The 22,482-nt window shown below is 44.2% G+C and overlaps 1 protein-coding gene across 1 annotated transcript in view; it reads left to right on the plus strand.

Moving 5' to 3' along the window:
- The window catches only part of LOC311118397 (aryl hydrocarbon receptor-like), a 35,544-nt gene continuing 13,062 nt past the window's right edge, over positions 1-22,482 (plus strand). The window contains exons 1-4 of the mRNA XM_084157623.1: positions 1-507; positions 1,021-1,205; positions 11,468-11,565; positions 15,100-15,189. Coding sequence (XP_084013749.1) covers positions 458-507; positions 1,021-1,205; positions 11,468-11,565; positions 15,100-15,189 — 423 coding nt within the window. The 5' untranslated portion in view covers positions 1-457. The remainder of the gene's footprint in view (positions 508-1,020; positions 1,206-11,467; positions 11,566-15,099; positions 15,190-22,482) is intronic.

A 22,482-nucleotide genomic window follows, 5' to 3' on the forward strand; every position in this document is an offset into this window, starting at 1 on the left:
AGGTTGGCAGACGTTTGTTGTAGCAATGAAATGCTCGCGTGGCTAATGTTCGGTGGATATATTCCGATTGGATTTATGGCCCATCCGCATTTGTCAAGGAAGCGCGAACGGCACGATTCAGTGACGGCTCGGTGTTGGCAATCAATCACCAGCCTCTCCTTCGAACTTTTCCACTTTCTCTAGCTAGGTTGTTAATCTATGTAGCAAACATTTCTAGCTTTTCGCTTAATAATGCAGGTATGCATTTAAGTAGCTAGATCGTTTTGTAGCATGCTTGAAAATGCCTCTTGCTGAGTAATCGACCATGTTTTGGTTTGATTGTTAGCTAGCTAACATGATACGTGTTATTTATCGAGCTAGCCTAGCAGAAGCAGGGATTTGACTGCTTACCCTGTCCCGTCAGCTTGCTAGCTGTCTTTCTAGTGCGCTTGGCGTTCCATAGAACACATTGGGAATAATGAGCACCAACATGTATGCAAGTCGCAAGAGGAAAAAGCCCCAGAGAAGGTACAGTAACGTTAGATAACTGCTCGCCGCTACAACAGCATAGCCAGCTAGTTAGGGGTTATAGACAAAGTTATGTCACTAGCTCTATTACTACCTATGTCACTAGGAGTCTAGTGCATGTTTACTATGCCACATCACTGTACAGAATTAGGATGACTTGTGAGTGAAACGAGTGACAGTTAAATTGTAGTACTGTTATTCGATGATTGGAATGGGTTGGCTGACAGACTCCCTCATCTGATTTGTATGAGGGCTGAATGAGGTACAGAAAGAAGCATGTTTCAACCTTGGACAATGACACTTCTTTATCCACTATCTAGGCATCTCAATGCATGGGTATTTTAGTTCAGGCATCTTGCTTGACCTGTATGGTTCCTCTGTCTGTGGACTCAATGAGTTGCATTCATTCACACTTTTGTAAACATACAGTATCTACCATGTAGGCTACATAACAAGACAGAAGAGTATCATCATGTGAGACATTGATGGCAGACATTCTCCTCCTCCTTGTAGTGTGAAGCCACCTCCAGAAGGAGCCAAATCAAACCCTTCCAAGAGGCACCGGGAACGCCTGAATGGGGAGTTGGACAGGCTGGCCAGTCTGCTTCCTTACCCCCAGGATGTCATCTCCAAGCTGGACAAATTGACCATCCTAAGGCTTTGTGTCAGCTACCTGCGTGCCAAGAGCTTTTTCAATGGTAAGGCATGATCATAACACGCCCTATAGACACACGCCTACTCCACACTATTAGACTACTCTATTGTCCATGTTTATGGTTGGGTTATGTTAAGATATTATCGCTATGGATCTGACTACAGTCTGACATTATAATCAACTATATCTGTCACTACCAACTACTGAGGTGTCTGGGAGGCAGTGGCTAGACTACCAACTACTGAGGTGTCTGGAAGGCAGTGGCTAGACTACCAACTACTGAATTGTCTGGGAGGCAGTGGCTAGACTACCAACTACTGAGGTGTCTGGGAGGCAGTGGCTAGACTACCAACTACTGAGGTGTCTGGGAGGCAGTGGCTAGACTACCAACTACTGAGGTGTCTGGAAGGCAGTGGCTAGACTACCAACTACTGAGGTGTCTGGGAGGCAGTGGCTAGACTACCAACTACTGAGGTGTCTGGGAGGCAGTGGCTAGACTACCAACTACTGAGGTGTCTGGGAGGCAGTGGCTAGACTACCAACTACTGAGGTGTCTGGGAGGCAGTGGCTAGACTACCAACTACTGAGATGTCTGGAAGGCAGTGGCTAGACTACCAACTACTGAGGTGTCTGGGAGGCAGTGGCTAGACTACCAACTACTGAGATGTCTGGGAGGCAGTGGCTAGACTACCAACTACTGAGGTGTCTGGGAGGCAGTGGCTAGACTACCAACTACTGAGGTGTCTGGGAGGCAGTGGCTAGACTACCAACTACTGAGGTGTCTGGAAGGCAGTGGCTAGACTACCAACTACTGAGATGTCTGGGAGGCAGTGGCTAGACTACCAACTACTGAGGTGTCTGGAAGGCAGTGGCTAGACTACCAACTACTGAGATGTCTGGAAGGCAGTGGCTAGACTACCAACTACTGAGGTGTCTGGGAGGCAGTGGCTAGACTACCAACTACTGAGGTGTCTGGGAGGCAGTGGCTAGTCAATTCTCTCTCTCTCTCTCTCTCTCTCTCTCTCTCTCTCTCTCTCTCTCTCTCTCTCTCTCTCTCTCTCTCTCTCTCTCTCTCTCTCTCTCTGTCTCTGTCTCTGTCTCTGTCTCTGTCTCTCTGTCTCTGTGTAGCAAGAAGTGGAGGACTCTCTGAAATAACAGGATGCCATTAGGGTGTGTGAAATCCTGTGCAAAGTAAAATATGAATGTGTAATCTTGTGATCTGTCTTAGCGGAAGCCTTAGCAGTGCCGCAACAATAGATCGTTTTCTAGCATGAACCACATACGTTCTGAGGGATCTGACCAAGGGAAACCCGTGACAACATCCTCCCCCTTGCAAGACATTATGTTTGCATCTCAAATGGCACCCTATTCTGGTCAAAAGTAGTGAACTATATAGGGTAAAGGGTGCTGTTTGGGATGCAGACTAGGGTGAAAAGTAGTGAACTACAGTGAGGGAAAAAAGTATTTGATCCCCTGCTGATTTTGTACGTTTGCCCACTGACAAAGAAATGATCCGTCTATAATTTTAATGGTAGGTTTATTTGAACAGTGAGAGACAGAATAACAACAAAAAAATCCAGAAAAACGCATGTCAAAAATGTTATAAATTGATTTGCATTTTAATGAGGGAAATAAGTATTTTACCCCCTCTCAATCAGAAAGATTTCTGGCTCCCAGGTGTCTTTTATACAGGTAACAAGCTGAGATTAGGAGCACACTCAGCAATCAATCAATCAGATTCCAAACTCTCCACCATGGCCAAGACCAAAGAGCTCTCCAAGGATGTCAGGGACAAGATTGTAGACCTACACAAGGCTGGAATGGGCTACAAGACCATCGCCAAGCAGCTTGGTGAGAAGGTGACAACAGTTGGTGCGATTATTCGCAAATGGAAGAAACACAAAAGAACTGTGAATCTCCCTCGGCCTGGGGCTCCATGCAAGATCTCACCTCGTGGAGTTGCAATGATCATGAGAACGGTGAGGAATCAGCCCAGAACTACACGGGAGGATCTTGTCAATGATCTCAAGGCAGCTGGGACCATAGTCACCAAGGAAACAATTAGTAACACACTACGCCGTGAAGGACTGAAATCCTGCAGAGCCCGCAAGGTCCCCCTGCTCAAGAAAGCACATATACAGGCCCGTCTGAAGTTTGCCAATGAACATCTGAATGATTCAAAGGAGAACTGGGTGAAAGTGTTGTGGTCAGATGAGACCAAAATCGAGCTCTTTGGCATCAACTCAACTCGCCATGTTTGGAGGAGGAGGAATGCTGCCTATGACCCCAAGAACACCATCCCTACCGTCAAACATGGAGGTGGAAACATTATGCTTTGGGGGTGTTTTTCTCCTAAGGGGACAGGACAACTTCACTGCATCAAAGGGACAATGGACGGGGCCATGTACCGTCAAATCTTGGGTGAGAACCTCCTTCCCTCAGCCAGGGCATTGAAAATGGGTCGTGGATGGGTATTCCAGAATGACAATGACCCAAAACACACGGCCAAGGCAACAAAGGAGTGGCTCAAGAAGTAGCACATTAAGGTCCTGGAGTGGCCTGGCCAGTCTCCAGACCCTAATCCCATAGAAAATCTGTGGAGGGAGCTGAAGGTTTGTGTTGCCAAACGTCAGGCTCGAAACCTTAATGACTTGGAGAAGATCTGCAAAGACGAGTGGGCCAAAATCCCTCCTGAGATGTGTGCAAACCTGGTGGCCAACTACAAGAAACGTCTGACCTCTGTGATTGCCAACAAGGGTTTTGCCACCAAGTACTAAGTCATGTTTTGCAGAGGGGTCAAATACTTATTTCCCTAATTAAAATGCAAATCAATTTATAACATTTTTGACATGCATTTTTCTGGATTTTTGTTGTTGTTATTCTGTCTCTCACTGTTCAAATAAACCTACCATTAAAATTATAGACTGATCATGTCTTTATCAGTGGGCAAACGTACAAAATCAGCAGGGGATCAAATACTTTTTTCCCTCACTGTATATAGGGTAAAGGGTGCTGTTTGAGATGCAGACTAGGGTGTTTGGACTCCAAAAGATTAGGGCTGTGACGATACCAGTATCGCAATATTTGTTCCATGGCAAAAATGTAAACACGAAGCAGACCGAACTCTTTGGTCCTTTAAAAACCTGCTGTATGTAAAATAGTGTGTGCTATAGCTTGGAAAATACATAAATGTGACTCTGGATGACAACATAATGATGTTTATTTCCAACATTAGGGCTGTTTTGCTAAAGAAGTTAAATCCGCTTCGTGTTTTGTTTCCTTGCCACGATACTAACGAGTATTGTGATACTGGTATCATCCTAGTATCTATCCTCGGGACCCAGACTAGGCTTTTTAGACCCAGACTTTTTGGACCCGGACTAGGCTTTTTGAAGACTGAAAATGACATGCTGCTTTCTCTTAATATCTGCATTGAGTGACTCGCAGAAAACAGCCTGAAGTCCAAATTCCTTTTGCTCCTAATCTCCCCATCAGTTTAACAAGGGGCACTGCTACTAGCATGCTTACTCACATTTTGGGGCTGCGTGGGTCCTCCTTGAACAACTTCAAATTAACCCACTTACATAACAGAAATGTAAAATGCATCGCTATAACAAGCTTCCTGAAAATGGCGTCTATCTTTGCCTAGATGGTTGTCTCGAGACGACAGAATTAGCAAAGGATCAGAATTGCAGTTCTGCAACAGTTTTATAACAATACTTCTGTATAGGACTCTGTGGCTCCAGCACCCGGAGGGAGAACAACGCTGTTCATGTTTGCTCATCTCATGTCCCAAAGAAATGATCTGTTGATATGTTGTGTGTTCTAGTCTCTGGTATTGTGAGAGGCAGGCTGGAAGGTGTTGCAGAGAAGTGGATTCGATTCATAATGCTTTCACAGGCCTGACTAAACTGTCTCAATTAGGCCTCCAGCTGTCATTTGGATCTGGTGAAAGAGCCAGAGTCGGCAGACCCCCTAAAATGACAGGCCTTGGGCTATTCTTAATTCACTTGAAGATGATTCACAAACTACCATTCATTACTAATACTTTAACAGGCTACTCTAAATTCACCAAAAGGATTTATGCATGAAATTGCATTAGATCAACCACAGATTAGGCTACCCGTTAATTCACTTACGATGGCATGCAGATGCAGACTGACTGACTGCTGCCCGAGTTTACTAAGATGCATCCCTGAATTCAATACTGCTATCCCAATGCGGCTGCTTGCTTAAACTTTCTTTTTGAAAATGTTGCAGATTTTAATCATCAGAAGAGCCTTAGTAGAGTAGACTGTGGTCTGGTTCTGTTCCTGTTGTCTATGTAATGGAAGTGTCCTTACTGTGTCAGACCCATTACAAGTTTCATGTTTTATTAATCGAATGTACAGGATACACATGGGATACATGTCCAACGAAATGCTTTAGGCTTGGGCGGTATACGGTATATACTGTATTCCGGGGTATTTGGAAATAGCCACGGGATGGTTTTTCAATACTGTCAATACTGTTAACTATTTATTTGAAGTGTTTCAATAAATGTTCATATTTGTAGCTACTTTTTAATTAAATACCTGTAGTCAACTTGTGCAATACCTTAGGAGATGAAGTAGATCCCATTCTTCATTTCACCTGTCACATTATTTTACATTATGAAGCTTAGCGTAGTTCCCCAGAACAATTGAGCCAGTCACGTGTTTGTTTGTAAATAGTACAATGGGAGAAAGCGGGAGCAGATGAGTCCAGCTGTGTATTGACAGGGGTCGCGTTTTATATTGAAAGTCAGTGTTTTTTTGCTTCAATAGAGTGATCAGGGGCGTGCAACTATAGTTTTCCTTCACAGAAAATACGTTAGTGTAACACATTCGGCAGAAAATAGCTTCATTCTCATCAGATGACAACAGAAGTGCAACCAAGTAAATGAGCTTACAATGAAAAAGCAAGTTTATTTTGCAAAAATGATGCATGGCCATTATATTTCTAATCTTTATCATAGAAAGAATGTAGCCAGATAAACGTCCTAATGTTTTGCTTGAAGTTAATCTTGCATTTTACTGGAGAAATGTGGTCTGGCTACACTGAGAAAAGTGGCTGAAATAGTACTCACACACAACTACTTTATGTTTCTAAATGATTTCTTTATTCAGACGAAGGGTACTGCTATGGGATCCCCTATGGCTCCTAACTATGCTAATTTGTATGTGGGTTACATTGAGAAACAGTCAATTTTCAATCCTCTAAAAAATGTTTTCTTGCCTAACATTATTATTTGGAAACGGTACATTGATGATATTTTTGTTCTATGGAGGGGTGATTCTAAACAGCTCCAGGCATTCCATGCTTTTCTTAACTCTTGTTCTGAGCACCTGAGATTTACTATGCAATCTGACACACGTCAAATCAGTTTCTTTGATCTTCTGATTTTGAGTGAGGATAATGTTCTATACACTGATCTTTACAGGAAACATACTGATCGTAACAGTTTGTTGAGGGCTGATAGCTGTCACCCACTTCCCTTGAAAAACAGTTTGCCTTACAGCCAATTCTGTCGAATCAAAATAATTTGTAAAAAACAATCAGATTTCGACCGTAATATGGCTGAGACGCAAAGAAAATTCAAGGAGAGGGGGTACAAAAATGGTCAGAATAATACTGCCATTGAGAAAATTCAAAACAAATCGAGACCTGATCTCTTTCAAGGACAGTCTCGTAAAAATAATCATTCTTGCGTTCTAACAACACGCTATTCAAAGTGCTCTGAACAAATTAAGGGAATCGTTCACAAACATTGGCACATTCTAAGATCCGATGACAGTATTGGTAATGTGTTTTCAGACCCTCCCTTGGTTGTATTCTCGCGGGGCAGAAATCTCAGAGATCAATTGGTAAACTCTGATTTACCACCCCTAAATGGAATCTCGGAGCATCGTAGCACCATTAGGTGCCAAAACTCGACATACCCAGTCGCTGCCCACTTTTTGGAATCGAACCACTCGATTTCTTCCCTACGTTATATCGGCATCGAACATGTCACCTTCCCTAGGAGAGGGGGTGACCTCGACAACTTATTGTTAAAATGAGAGGCTGCCTGGATCTTTAATTTAAAGACCCTTGCTCCTTTCGGTCTCAACGTAGACTTTGATTTGAAGCCATTCTTGTGATTTTGCTATTCATTGTAAATGTTGTGGGCCTATGTAGCTAAGTATCTATGATCATATGCTATCCATGTTTTTTGTATGTTGTTTTTATCTGTGAATTGGCCAATGCTATTAGGCCACACCCGGCCATGATTACAGACACCTGCGTGTGTCCTTTCACACTATATAAACCAGTGACCCGCAGTGTTTGTCATTATACCCTGATGAAGACAGCTTATCTGTCGAAACGTCGGTTATTAAGATATTAAATTATTGCATCTGAGCTCCTAGAGTGTGCGGCTTTCCTTTTCTTTTTACACTGAGAAAGTACCTGAGAAACGTAGCTAGACATCAGTCAGAGTGCTGTCTGCTGATACAATGCCCGTTGGTGAATTCTCATCCCAGTGGAGAAGTGCAACTGAAGCACGATATTAGTTTGATGCTAAGCAGAAATTACAATTAGAAGCATGTTTAATCTGCGTTTACCAGATGCAGCAAGATATTTCTTATGAATTACATTTTTTCCTGCTTGAATAACTGCATAAACGCAACCCCTGAGTTTAACTTGCTACTTAACTAAGTGGCTGAATTAATAAGGTGACGGGGCATCATATTGTGTTAGCTTTCTGCCGTGTTTGAGAAGTCAAAACCCTTTGGATGAGTGACTTGTACATCTATGACTATCTGGATTTCCTTGCGTTTTTCTCCTCTCTGTTCTCAGCCCGTCTCCCCTCTTCTCTGAGCAGAGCAGGCAGGCCTGTTCTCAGCCCGTCTCCCCTCTTCTCTGAGCAGAGCAGGCAGGCCTGTTCTCAGCCCGTCTCCCCTCTTCTCTGAGCAGAGCAGGCAGGCCTGTTCTCAGCCCGTCTCCCCTCTTCTCTGAGCAGAGCAGGCAGGCCTGTTCTCAGCCCGTCTCCCCTCTTCTCTGAGCAGAGCAGGCAGGCCTGTTCTCAGCCCGTCTACCCTCTTCTCTGAGCAGAGCAGGCAGGCCTGTTCTCAGCCCGTCTCCCCTCTTCTCTGAGCAGAGCAGGCAGGCCTGTTCTCAGCCCGTCTCCCCTCTTCGCTGAGCAGAGCAGGCAGGCTTGTTCTCAGCCCGTCTCCCCTCTTCTCTGAGCAGAGCAGGCAGGCCTGTTCTCAGCCCGTCTCCCCTCTTCTCTGAGCAGAGCAGGCAGGCCTGTTCTCAGCCCGTCTCCCCTCTTCTCTGAGCAGAGCAGGCAGGCCTGTTCTCAGCCCCTCTCCCCTCTTCTCTGAGCAGAGCAGGCAGGCCCGTTGCCCTAGCGACTCCAGACTCCACACAGACAGAGCGTGTAGCCTACACATGCTGCTCCAGAGCCAGTACTGTTCTTCCTACAGACAAGCATGCGTCAAAACTGTGTTCATTTGCACAATGTCTCTCATTGACATTCTCTTGTAAATGTCCAAACTCACCAAAAATGCCATTCGGTAGCTCCATCCTATATATGTATAACTTTATGAGCTGGATTGCCTGTCTTTGCAATTTGTTTATTTTCGTTTGCGCTCGTTAGTATATTTAGCTAGCAGCCTCCATTGAAATTAGTTTGCTAATTTTGTTAGCGTTCTGGTAATGGATGCCAAATGGCCGTATTTTTGTATATATCTCTTTTTGCCGCCACCTTGTGTACTAAGCCTGTAATACCGTAGATCCCGATATGCGAGAAGGACTGATTGACGATATGAAACCCTGGATACTGCCCAACCCTAAAATGCTTACTTGCAGGTTCCTTCTCGACAATGCAACAACAAGAATAAATAATAAAGGGTAAGAATACGCACATAAAGTTAATGGCTCAGTAGAATACAATACGATTTTGAGTATAAGTATAATACAGGAAGGCACAGTTTTTATAGTCCAATATTTAGACATGTATCATGGAAGGGGGGGATTGGGGGGCAAGTGTTTTAAATTGTGCATTCAATCAAACATTTGCAGAACCACAAAATAAACAAGGAAGCTGAAAAATTTCGACTGATTTTAATGCATTGCTTAGAACTTGTAGGCTAGCTGTCTGAGACGTAAACATTTAGCCTTCATTTTTGCAAGATCTTCCCTTGGGGAGCCCTTTATATTTTGAGTGACTCAACAATTAAATTAGCTCGACTTGCATGAGGAAAAAGCCAGCAGAATAAAATGTTCTACTCGTTTTATAGTTTCCTCAGAGACCTGCTAGCAGCCAGGATTCCTGGCCTTTGTTGTGTTGAGTGTTGCTGCTGTTGTGCTTTGTGTAATCAGCAGAGTTCCTAGACTCCCAAGGGGAGGGGGGGGGGTGTTTGCTTGAGTAATCTAGATTAGAACAGACTTGTTGAACTCTTGACTCCTGAGGAGGGTTATAAAACAGTGGTACTGCGTCCCAAATGGCACCCTATTCCCTGTTTAGTGCACTATGTTTGCCAAGGGCATGGGCTCTGGTCAAAAGTAGTGCACTATATAGGAAATATGATGCCATTTGGGATGCATAGAGTTTGATAGTCTAGTTGTTGGTTCATACTACAAACTTTGACCTCTTTAGATGAATGCGAAGCTTAGACTCGGCTCTGTCAAGTGTATGGGGTAGGTTGATGTGAACCAGAGGTGGAGGGGGGATTATCTTGGCCATCGCATGAGAATACAATCAAGATTGTGGACAGGTCGTCATTGTAAATAAGAATTAGTTCTTAATTGACTTACCTGTATAAACAAAGGTGAAAAAAAGAAGCGCGGCTGCAGACTGTCTGAGATATGATCTATACTGTAGGGATGGGACTGTCTGAGATATGATCTATACTGTAGGGATGGGACTGTCTGAGATATGATCTATACTGCAGGGATGGGACTGTCTGAGATATGATCTATACTGCAGGGATGGGACTGTCTGAGATATGATCTATACTGTAGGGATGGGACTGTCTGAGATATGATCTATACTGTAGGGATGGGACTGTCTGAGATATGATCTATACTGCAGGGATGGGACTGTCTGAGATATGATCTATACTGCAGGGATGGGACTGTCTGAGATATGATCTATACTGTAGGGATGGGACTGTCTGAGATATGATCTATACTGTAGGGATGGGACTGTCTGAGATATGATCTATACTGTAGGGATGGGACTGTCTGAGATGTGATCTATACTGTAGGGATGGGACTGTCTGAGATATGATCTATACTGCAGGGATGGGACTGTCTGAGATATGATCTATACTGTAGGGATGGGACTGTCTGAGATATGATCTATACTGTAGGGATGGGACTGTCTGAGATATGATCTAAACTGTAGGGATGGGACTGTCTGAGATATGATCTATACTGCAGGGATGGGACTGTCTGAGATATGATCTATACTGTAGGGATGGGACTGTCTGAGATATGATCTATACTGCAGGGATGGGACTGTCTGAGATATGATCTATACTGTAGGGATGGGACTGTCTGAGATATGATCTATACTGTAGGGATGGGACTGTCTGAGATATGATCTATACTGTAGGGATGGGACTGTCTGAGATATGATCTATACTGTAGGGATGGGACTGTCTGAGATATGATCTATACTGTAGGGATGGGACTGTCTGAGATACGATCTTATTATACTGCAGGGATGGGACTGCCTGAGATACGATCTTATTCTACTGCAGGGATGGGACTGTCTGAGATATGATCTTATTCTACTGCAGGGAGGGGACTGCCTGAGATACAATCTTATTCTACTGCAGGGAGGGGACTGCCTGAGATACAATCTTATTCTACTGCAGGGATGGGACCACCAGCACTGTTAGGGTCTGTACTGGCACAACTCTCCTACTGTAACTAGGCTATAGGGCCCGACCAGCACTGTTAGGGTCTGTTCTCTTAATCACACTGAATCATAAGGCATCACACTAAACAATCTATCTGAAGATGATTTGCCATTGCCTAGCCTATATGACTACCACAGTAAACACAAATAGAATAACATCATTTTTGGTTGATCAAAATGCTCATCAAATTGTCTTCCACAGGAAATAATAGTACATTTGCGGTGTACTCATTAGGCCTATCTCACATTATTGTGAATGTGTCTCTGTCTGTAGTGATGCACTGTAACTGGTTCCTCTGCATTCATTCACTGTGTGGTGGAAATCCTCTATGGTACAGTAACCTTGATCTAGATTGTTTTGTATTGTGTTGCAGTGACCCTAAAATCCACAGCCTCCCAGCGCCCAGAGAGTAATGTTCTGAAGAAGCAAGGCTCTGAACTTCAAGTTCCAGAGGGAGAGCTGTTACTACAGGTTAGTGGGGTCTATTCAGTAGCCACCCTGTCTGTTACTACAGGTTAGTGGGGTCTATTCAGTAGCCACCCTGTCTGTTACTACAGGTTAGTGGGGTCTATTCAGTAGCCACCCTGTCTGTTACTACAGGTTAGTGGGGTCTATTCAGTAGCCACCCTGTCTGTTACTACAGGTTAGTGGGGTCTATTCAGTAGCCACCCTGTCTGTTACTACAGGTTAGTGGGGTCTATTCAGTAGCCACCCTGTCTGTTACTACAGGTTAGTGGGGTCTATTCAGTAGCCACCCTGTCTGTTACTACAGGTTAGTGGGGTCTATTCAGTAGCCACCCTGTCTGTTACTACAGGTTAGTGGGGTCTATTCAGTAGCCACCCTGTCTGCAACCATCATGGCTGTCGTTTTTTAAAGAAGATCTGTATGAAATGCTTTGTTCTACTATAGTTTTCCCATTTCAATAAGGTTGTTCACCATAGCACTATATTCATGATAAAATAAGTACTTCATTAATCCCACAAAGGGTACACATGTGATTGCACCAGCCAATACATACAACAATAAAACCCTATAAAACACAACAAAGGACAAACAGATATTAAACACAGCACATATTGTTAGCGTCTCAGAGTAGGATCAGTTTGACCTTTTTAGATCTTAATGAATAAGATAACATGAACAGGGCAGACCTGATCCTAGATCAGCACTCTGAGACGCTTTGTGAATACGGGCCATTAACTAGCCCCCTTTCTTTTTCTTTTACATTGAAAAGTTCTTGATTTAAGTTGAGATGAACTGCAGTTGAACCACACCATGCAGGGTTATGTGGCATGTTAGCTTTTCGTGTCCAAATAATCACAGAGTTAATCATATACTTTTGCGTGAGACAGAAGTGTCTGATCCTTGAACTGACTCTACGTGGAATAGGGTACAAACTCAATGGATGCTTCCCAAATGGTATCCTGTAGAGTGCACTACTTTTGACCAGAATCACCCTATTCCCTGTATAGTGCACGACTTTTGACCAGAATCACCCTATTCCCAGTATAGTGCACTACTTTTGACCAGAATCACCATATTCCCTGTATAGTACACTACTTTTGACCAGAATCACCCTATTCCCTGTATAGTACACTACTTTTGACCAGAATCACCCTATTCCCTGTATAGTGCACTACTTTTTATTTTTTATTTTTTTATTTCACCTTTATTTAACCAGGTAAGCCAGTTGAGAACAAGTTCTCATTTTCAACTGCGACCTGGCCAAGATAAAGCAAAGCAGTGCGATAAAAACAACAACACAGAGTTACATATGGGGTAAACAAAACATAAAGTCAAAAATACAACAGAAAATATATATACAGTGTGTGCGAATGTAGTAAGTTATGGAGGTAAGGCAATAAATAGGCCATAGTGCAAAATAGTTACAATTTCGTATTAACACTGGAATGATAGATGTGCAAAAGATGATGTGCAAATAGAGATACTGGGGTGCAAATTAGCAAAATAAATAACAATATGGGGATGAGGTAGTTGGGTGGGCTAATTTCAGAAAGGCTGTGTACAGGTGCAGTGATCGGTAAGTTGCTCTGACAACTGATGCTTAAAGTTAGTGAGGGAGATAAGAGTCTCCAGCTTCAGAGATTTTTGCAGTTCGTTCCAGTCATTGGCAGCAGAGAACTGGAAGGAATGGCGGCCAAAGGAGGTGTTGGCTTTGGGGATGACCAGTGAGATATACCTGCTGGAGCGCAGACTACGGGTGGGTGTTGCTATGGTGACCAGTGAGCTAAGATAAGACGGGGATTTGCCTAGCAGTGATTTATAGATGACCTGGAGCCAGTGGGTTTGGCGACGAATATGTAGTGAGGGCCAGCCAACAAGAGCGTACAGGTCACAATGGTGGGTAGTATATGGGGCTTTGGTGACAAAACGGATGGCACTGTGATAGACTACATCCAATTTGCTGAGTAGGGTGTTGGTCAAGGATCGGTAGGATAGTCAGTTTTACGAGGGCATGTTTGGCAGCATGAGTGAAGGAGGCTTTGTTGTGAAATAGGAAGCCGATTCTAGATCTAACTTTTGATTGGAGATGCTTAATGTGAGTCTGGAAGGAGAGTTTACAGTCTAACCAGACACCTAGGTATTTGTAGTTGTCCACATACTCTAGGTCAGACCCGCCGAGAGTAGTGATTCTAGTCGGGTGGGCGGGTGCAAGCAGCGTTCGGTTGAAGAGCATGCATTTAGTTTTACTAGTGTTTAAGAGCAGTTGGAGGCTACGGAAGGAGTGTTGTATGGCGTTGAAGCTCGTTTAATCACCCTATTCCCTGTATAGTACACTACTTTTGACCAGAATCACCCTATTCCCTGTATAGTGCACTACTTTTGACCAGATTCACCTTATTCCCTGTATAGTGCACTACTTTTGACCAGAATCACCCTATTCCCTGTATAGTGCACGACTTTTGACCAGAATCACCCTATTCCCTGTATAGTGCACGACATTTGACCAGAATCACCCTATTCCCTGTATAGTGCACTACTTTTGACCAGAATCACCCTATTCCTTTGTGTTTTTTTGTAGTATTTATTTATTTATTATTTTACAATACAAAACATACAAATGACAACATCACCACTGCCCAGACCCACCTGCTCTCACCCCCATCTCCAGCGCCCGCATCACTCTCTGCCACATGGCCTCAAACTGCACCATTTTGTTTCTTTCTGTCGCCCACACACTTTCAACATTTAGATAATAAAGCATTTGACCTTTCCATTGTGTTAACGACCGAGGACTGGTTGATTTCCAGCTTTTAAGTATGTGTTTTTTCCAAGATGATTGACGAGAAAAGTATCGTCCAACCCATCGGTTATCTCACTGCACCCTCATATGCCATGTCTTGAAATATGCAGACAGACGGATTAAAAGTAAATTTACATTGTAATTCTTCTGACAGCCAACATTCTAACTCCGCTCATACCTTTTGGACTTTAGATAATTCCCAGAAAGCATGGATTATTGAGTCATACTTTTTGACCAATAGTATTGCACTACAAAGGGAATAGGGTGGCGTTTGGGACACAGATAAAACTCTATAGGCCTTTCAGTTCCTTTGACATTTTGCTGTTTGCTCTTTACAGCTGTAGGCCTACTTCATATGACGGTTCACATGTAGTCTAGATGTGTGTGTGAACACTGGACAAAAATATAAACGCAATAAATTTCAAAGGTTTTACTGAGTTACAGTTCATATAAGGAAATCAGTCAATTGAAATAAATTCATTAGGCCCTAATCTATGGATTTCACATGACTGGGCAGGGGTGCAGCCATGGGTGGGCATGGGAGGGCATATGCCCACCCACTAGGGAGCCAGGCTCAGCTAATCAGAATGAGTTTTTCCCCACAGAAGTGCTTTATTACAGACAGAAACAAAAATATTTCAGCTCATGAAACATAGGATCAACACTTTATATGTTGCGTTTATATTTTTGTTCAGTGTATAAAGATATACTAATCAGTTCTATTCCACTCTACTCTCAGGTGTTGAATGGCTTTGCTCTGGTCGTCACGGCTGGTGGCACAATCTTCTATGCATCCTCCACCATCCAGGACTACCTGGGCTTTCACCAGGTAAAGGCTCTTTCTACCTCTATAACTGGTATTTCACCAAGTAAAGTGTCTCTTTTTACCTCTATAAACGTAGTCTGGCTGACACCAGCTCTCAAAGTCTTCCTGACTTGAGAGTCTGGAACGGCTGCTTTGATGTGTCGGCACGAAGCATCGATAATGAAGAGGCTGTGCCCTCAGACTTCAAGGTGGCACCGTACGCTGGTTGGAAATCCCCATTTAGAATTGAACTAATCATGATCTATTGTTTTACATAGGACCACCCTTCCGCTTCCAGCCAGCCCTTCCGGGATAAGCAAACACACGCTGTAGCTAGCTAGCTAGCACAAACCTTCGGAGTTCGGACGTTGTTTGCCGCTAACATGATGAATAGGGCGCATAGATCATCACACACATTTTCAAAACGTTATAAAAACCCTTCTACACTAATACTAGTGACATATTGGAGGACTGCAACCTGTTAAGCGTTACGATCTTGTGGCTAGCAAGCAGCAACTAACATTATCTAGCAAAGCTGATGTTAGCTAGCATTGTTCAGCCAATAGAAAGCCAGGCGGCTAATAACATTAGCTTGCTATCAACTCGAAATCGGCTAGCTAATCAAATGTATGTTTTAGTTATAAATTAACTAGTTAGCTAATTATAGGCTGAACATTTTCTTACCCCACTAAAGTTATTAATTTGGATGTCCTCGGTTTACATAGTAGGGCAATGACGTGAATCACTCATGCATTCTAGCTAGCTAGCTAGCTACTGTGCTACCCATGTTCACTTCTGGCAAGTTTCCTCCCTGCCCCCTAATTTTGCATGAACATGAACTACCCTAAACATTAATAGATTACAAAAACAAGATCAGACTACAGCCAGTATGACCAACAAAACCAAAAGAGATAAATGAATCATCTTTCATCAAGTCAACCTACACAGAGACCAACTGCAATTGGACAATAGAACAAATGGGTCTGAGCTTGCTTTATGCAGGGTGCGTCGTCTAGTATACACCTGTAATTAAACAGTTATTAACACAGTATATGTCATCACTATGTTGATAGGTTAATTTCAGTCAATAATTTGGAATGAAATGGTCTAGGTAGCCTAGCCAGCCAGTGTATTTGTGACACACCTCATATGTCAGTCGCGGACGGCTGGCTTGGGTCTCTGAGCTTTTCCGTTGTCTGTCTTCATCCACAACACCCAGGTACTACCTTCTTCATCTTCTCCGCGTCCTACAGCAGGAGAAGTGGAGAGAAGTGGAGAGTCCTACAGCAGGAGAAGTGGAGAGAAGAGAGAGGTGGGGAAAGGCGTGCTGGTTCCAGTATCTCAGAAACGGCCGCCCTCCTGGGCTTTTCATGGACGACATAGTATAGGGTTAACCGAGAATGATGGTGCAACAAACAACAAACATCCAGCCAGCTGTAGTCCTGTGGGCCAAAACAGCTTGTTGATGAGAGAGGTCGAAGGAGAATGGCAAGAATCGTGCAAGCTAACAGGCGGGCCACAAACAGACAAATAACTGATCAGTACAACAGTGTAGCGCCGAGCGGCATCTCGGGAATGCACAACTGTGGACGGACACATGAGAGAAAAAATGAAAAATGCCCTGCATATGGACAAAAATGTAAATCCAGTGGGAAAAACAATCACTTCTCTACGGTGTGCAAAAGTGCCGGGACCAGCAAGAGAAACAGAGTCCTGGCAATGGAAAATGCGTTGGCTGACTCAGAGAGCGGTGAGGATGTTCTCTGCATCACTAGGGCCGAAGTCAGAGAGCATCAACGTGGTGCAGGAGAAAACCACAGACTCCAATGCAGCTCTCTTTGCAACCATGCTGGTCAACAAAAAGTCCGTCAGATTTCAGCTAGATTGTGGTGCTAGTTGTAATGTTATCCCTGCAAACCTCATAAAAGCCAGTCACCTAGATCCCTGCAGTCAGGTATTGGTGATGTATAACAAGAGTACTCTGACGCCACTGGGGAAGTGCACACTTAAAGTGCTCAATCCACGCAATAAGAAAACCTACCGAGTTGAGTTCATCGTAGTCAACAAGAATGTGCACAGGCCCATTCTAGGCAGTAAGGCTATTACATTTTACATTTTAGTATACGCTCTTATCCAGAGCGAGTGCATACATTTTTATATTTTTTTCATACTGGCCCCCCGTGGGAATCGAACCCACAACCCTGGCGTTGCAAGCGCCATGCTCTACCAACTGAGCTACACGGGGCTATCCAGGCAATGGAGTTGATTACTGTGCAGCATCACAACATCCTGGCCATCGATAAAACAACAGGATCCTGGACTAAAGAGCAAATTAAACAAGAGTACTCTGATGTATTCCAGGGAGATGGATGCTTACCCGGCAAACTGAAGCTGGAAGTGGATGAGCGAGTGGAGCCCGTCCAGCTGCCAAAGAGAAGAGTGCCAGTAGCACTATATAAACCACTCAAAGAGGAGCTCAGTGGTCTAGAGAAAATAAGGATGATAAAAGCAGTTGAAAAAAGCACAGATTGGATTAGCAGCCTGATCGTAGTGAAGAAACCGTCTGGAAAACTAAGAGTGTGCGTTGATCCGAAACCTCTCAACAAGGCGCTCAAGAGGAGCCATTACCCACTTCCCACTTTTGAAGACGTGCTGCCAGATCTGAACAGAGTACGTGTGTTCTCTGTTTGTGATGTAAAAAATGGATTTTGGCATGTGGAACTGGAGGAGGAATCCAGCTATCTCACCACGTTCTCTACTCCCATGGGACGCTACAGGTGGCTGCGCATGCCAATGGGAATCAGTCCAGCCCCAGAGATCTTTCAGAGGAAGTTGAACCAGGCAATGGAAGGTCTTCCAGGAGTCAAAATCATTGCAGATGACATCCTGATTGTGGGAGAAGGAGACAACGATGAAGCGGCGAATCTGGACCACGACAAAAACCTGAAAATGTTCCTGGACAGATGCAGGAAGCTCAATATCAAGCTGAATCCGGAGAAGCTGCAGCTCAGGCTGAAGGAAGTGCCCTACATTGGCCACCTGCTAACATCAGAGGGGTTGAAAGTGGACCCAGGAAAAGTGACAGCCATCAAACAGATGCCTAGGCCTACAGATGTGCAGGGGGTGCAGCGCTTCCTGGGCATGGTAAATTACCTAGCCAAGTTCTGCAGCCACGCCACGGAGCTCTGCGAGACATTGCGACAACTAACACACAAGGACTCACTGTGGGAGTGGTCAGAGACATGAGCAGGCTTTCAATAAAATCAGGGATACCATTGCACAGACACCTGTGCTGAAATACTACAACCCAACAGAGCAGCTTGTACTACAGTGTGATGCTTCAGAGAGTGGGTTAGGAGCAGCCTTGATGCAGGGAGGACAACCAATAGCATACGCCAGCAGAGCCCTGACAGAGACTGAAAAAGGGTATGCACAGATAGAGAAGGAGCTGCTTGCAGTAGTGTTTGGCATGGAGAGGTTCCACCAATTCACATATGGACGAACTGTGGAAGTGCAGTCAGATCACAAGCCTCTAGAGAGCATCATGACAAAGCCTCTCCTCAGCGCACCAATGAGACTCCATGCTCATGAGACTCCAAAACTATGAGGTCAGTCTCCGATACGTTCCGGGAAAACATGTGGTTCTGGCCGACACCCTGAGCAGGGCATACCTCACAGAACAAGACAATAGAGGCCCTGTGGAGGTCGAAGTGGAATCAATCAATATGATACACAACCTCCCTGTGTCAAGCGAGAGACTAAAGCACATCCAGAGAGCCACTGAGCTGGACCGGGAGCTCCAGACACTGAAAAATGTGATCTTGCAGGGGTGGCCTGAAGTGAAAGGACATGTACCCTTGGAAGTAGCCATGTATTTTCACAACAGAGATGAGCTGAGTGTGCAAAATTATCTTCAGAGGTGAGCGAGTCGTTGTGCCTACTGCCCTCAGGTCAGAGATAATGCAGATAATCCATTCCTCACACATAGGAACAGAGGGATGTCTGAGAAGAGCTTGTGAGTGTGTCTACTGGCTAAACATGAATGCACCGCTGAGAACATACATGGTACAATGTAGCACCTGCACGGCATGGGGTATGAAGCAGCAGAAAGAAACGTTGAGGCCCCATGAAGCACCAAAGCGTCCCTGGGAAAAAATAGGGACTGACCTGTTCCAGTTCAACGACAGAGACTACATGGTCACAGTTAATTATCTCTCCAACTTCAGGGAAGTGGACCATTTGGAGAACACACAGTCGAAAACGGTCATTCGAAAACTGAAGACACACTTTGCACACTATGGGATACCTGACATCCTTTACTCAGACAATGGTCCCCAGTACTCTTCAGATGAGTTCCGAAGTTTCAGCAAGGCTTGGGACTTTACACACAAAACATTGTCTCCAGGATACCTGCAAAGTAATGGGAAAGTGGAATCGGCAGTGAAAACAGCCAAAAGACTGATGGCAAAAGCAAAGAGAGCAGGTGCTGACCCATACCTGGTCATGCTGGATCACAGAAATACCCCGTCACAAGGAACAGACAGCAGCCCTGCAATGGTGCTCATGGGAAGACGTACAAAGACACTACTTATAATGAGTGAAAATCTTCTGAGACCAGGGATGGCAAACTGTCAGCTGGAGAAGTTCAAAGAAAGACAGCAGAAACAGGCGAAGTACTACGACACCTCTGCTAAGGATCTCACAGAGCTGCAACGAGATGACAGGGTGAGAGTTCAGCCACTCACATGACAGAAACACTGGTGGCAGAGGGCCACAGTAGTCAGACCAGTGGAGCAAAGGTCCTACGAAGTGAAGACGGAACAGGGACAAGTCTTCAGGAGGAACAGGCGACACCTGAGGAAGAGCAGAGAAATACAGGAGGATTTCCCCACTGTTGAGGAGCCTGTAAACAGAGCACCAGCTGACACCAAGCAGGGGGCTGAACACAACCTAGAGGTGGACGCTGCACCTCAACAAGAAGATCCAAACATCTCAGGTCAAGCACCTCCTGATGTAATCAACAGTCCCCACACAAGGTCTGGTAGGGCCATCCGAAGACCTATACACCTGAAAGACTTTGTGGGAAGGTAAAAATAATAAGAATTAATGGACAGTCAGAGACGGTAAACAAACATTCAGTTCACATTCCAGTTTATTGCAGACATGGACTACAAGCCAAAGTTAGATGGAGTCTGCCTTTGTTGTAAAAAAAAAAAAGAAGAAAACAAAGAAAAAAGGAAAAAAAGAAAGAGAACATGTAGCAATATTGATGTTACTCATATTGATGTTACACAGGAAACGGAAACCAGTTGGGACTTACTGTAGGAATGTGTGGGTTGACAACATGCCTAGTAAAGTTTGCTTAACTATATATCTTTGTCTGTCGTGACTTCAATGCAAAGTATATTGAAACAACGTAGGTCATATGGACTTTATCCGCATAGATTCCGACGATTTTGGAACTTTATAGGACTGAGGCCAACATCTCTCACTGTCTTCCCCAACCAGCTCTCCCGACTTCCGAAGATAAGGTATCATGCGCTCTCCCATATAGCGTTCTTGTCTTCCTCCACAACCACCGCTCTGAGACCCAGGGCTGTTGCTTCGCGGATTTGATCCTTCTTCCACCACAACCTATAGCGGGAACACGACTGTCAGGATTGGAGGCTGTTTTCCTAGCTTCTTGAAGACAAGAACTAGCTAGCGAGCTGGTAAATGAGGCTTTTCCCAAAGCCCGTTGGCAAGACCACATCCTCCCCTTGAACAAAGGCTCGAAACGCTTCAAGTTGCTCTTATTTTTATGTAATCCCTAAATTGGTCGTTACTATGTGGCAGTGTTGTCTCAATCTCCTTTTTAGAAAGCTCCATCACAGTTTTTCTCCCCACAGTTTTAGTTAGCTAGGCCAGCTAGCCTAACTTTAGCTTGGTTTGTTTACGGCTCTAGTGGGGGCATGGCAAATTGATGAGGAAGCGTGGGGGGCATTGCGGCATGCAAATGCGTGCTTATGAGAACCAATCAAAGTTGCTCAGTCGCTCAACATTTTAGCTAACCTCCCCTTTTATAAGCCCGAGTTACCAGACCAGTGAGTCACAGCCATAGAGATAGATAGATGACTCATCGTGGATATAACATTTTGGCATGGACATTGTCATGAACTCCTCATTAAAAGACCTATAACTTTTTGCTTTATGTAGTGTTTCACTTTGAAGAAACACTACGCCCCCATTTCCACCATGCTTCCGCCATTTTAAAGTAGTCAAAGTCACTTTATGGAACGGATATAAAGATGAGTCCTCTATATCTATGGTCACAGCTCGCTGCGTAGTCACGTGGGTCCCGCATCAGCCAGGCTACTATAAACGCCCCTTGAGTTTTAAAGCTACCCCAAATTAATGGGAAAGATAAGCACTGAATAAAACCAGGAAATTAGGCTAGGTGGTGCTCATATTTTCCATTCATTTGGGATTGAGTCAATGGCATAGAACTGGATCTACATAACTGATGACATGGGAAGTGGTTTCATTACATTTACATTTACATTTTAGTCATTTAGCAGACGCTCTTATCCAGAGCGACTTACAGTTAGTGAATACATATATATTTTTTTTATATACTTGCCCCCCCGTGGGAATCAAACCCACAACCCTGGCGTTGCAAACGCCATGCTCTATCAACTGAGCTACATCCCTGCCGGCCATTCCCTCCCCTACCCTGGACGACGCTGGGCCAATTGTGCGCCGCCCCATGGGTCTCCTGGTCGCGGCCGGCTGCGACAGAGCCTGGATTCGAACCAGGATCTCTAGTGGCACAGTTTGCACTGCGATGCAGTGCCTTAGACCACTGCGCCACTCAGGCGCCACTTGACATTATCCCTGCACATTGTAAATATGGTACTGGAACTGACCCTGTATATAGTATGCTTACTTACTTTATCGTCTTCTTCTTATTTCTTATCATTACATCTCGTGTGTCTTTGTTCAACCTTGTTATTTTTAGTATTACATTGGTATTGATTACTGCATTGTTGGTGTTTGTTGTACTTTGCATGTGACATTAAAACTTGAAACATTAGTCAATTGATTTTGGGTTAAAACATCTGACTAATGTTGATTTATGAGTTGAATGTCAGATTTGGAAAATATTGCTTTATTTCTGAGTGAAATGTAATTTAAATATTGCGTAAGCAATGCTTATTTACTAGTGTCCATATCATTATTTCTGTTACCTAACAGTTTGCATGTGAAGTTACTAAGTTGATTGTGCTGGTATTTCCTCAACATGAACAGAAGCCAGGCCCTAAACAGATGCCAAGTCTA

The sequence above is a fragment of the Coregonus lavaretus genome (genome assembly GCF_964263955.1).
Source record: "Coregonus lavaretus genome assembly, chromosome: 3".
Lineage (NCBI taxonomy): Eukaryota > Metazoa > Chordata > Actinopteri > Salmoniformes > Salmonidae > Coregonus > Coregonus lavaretus.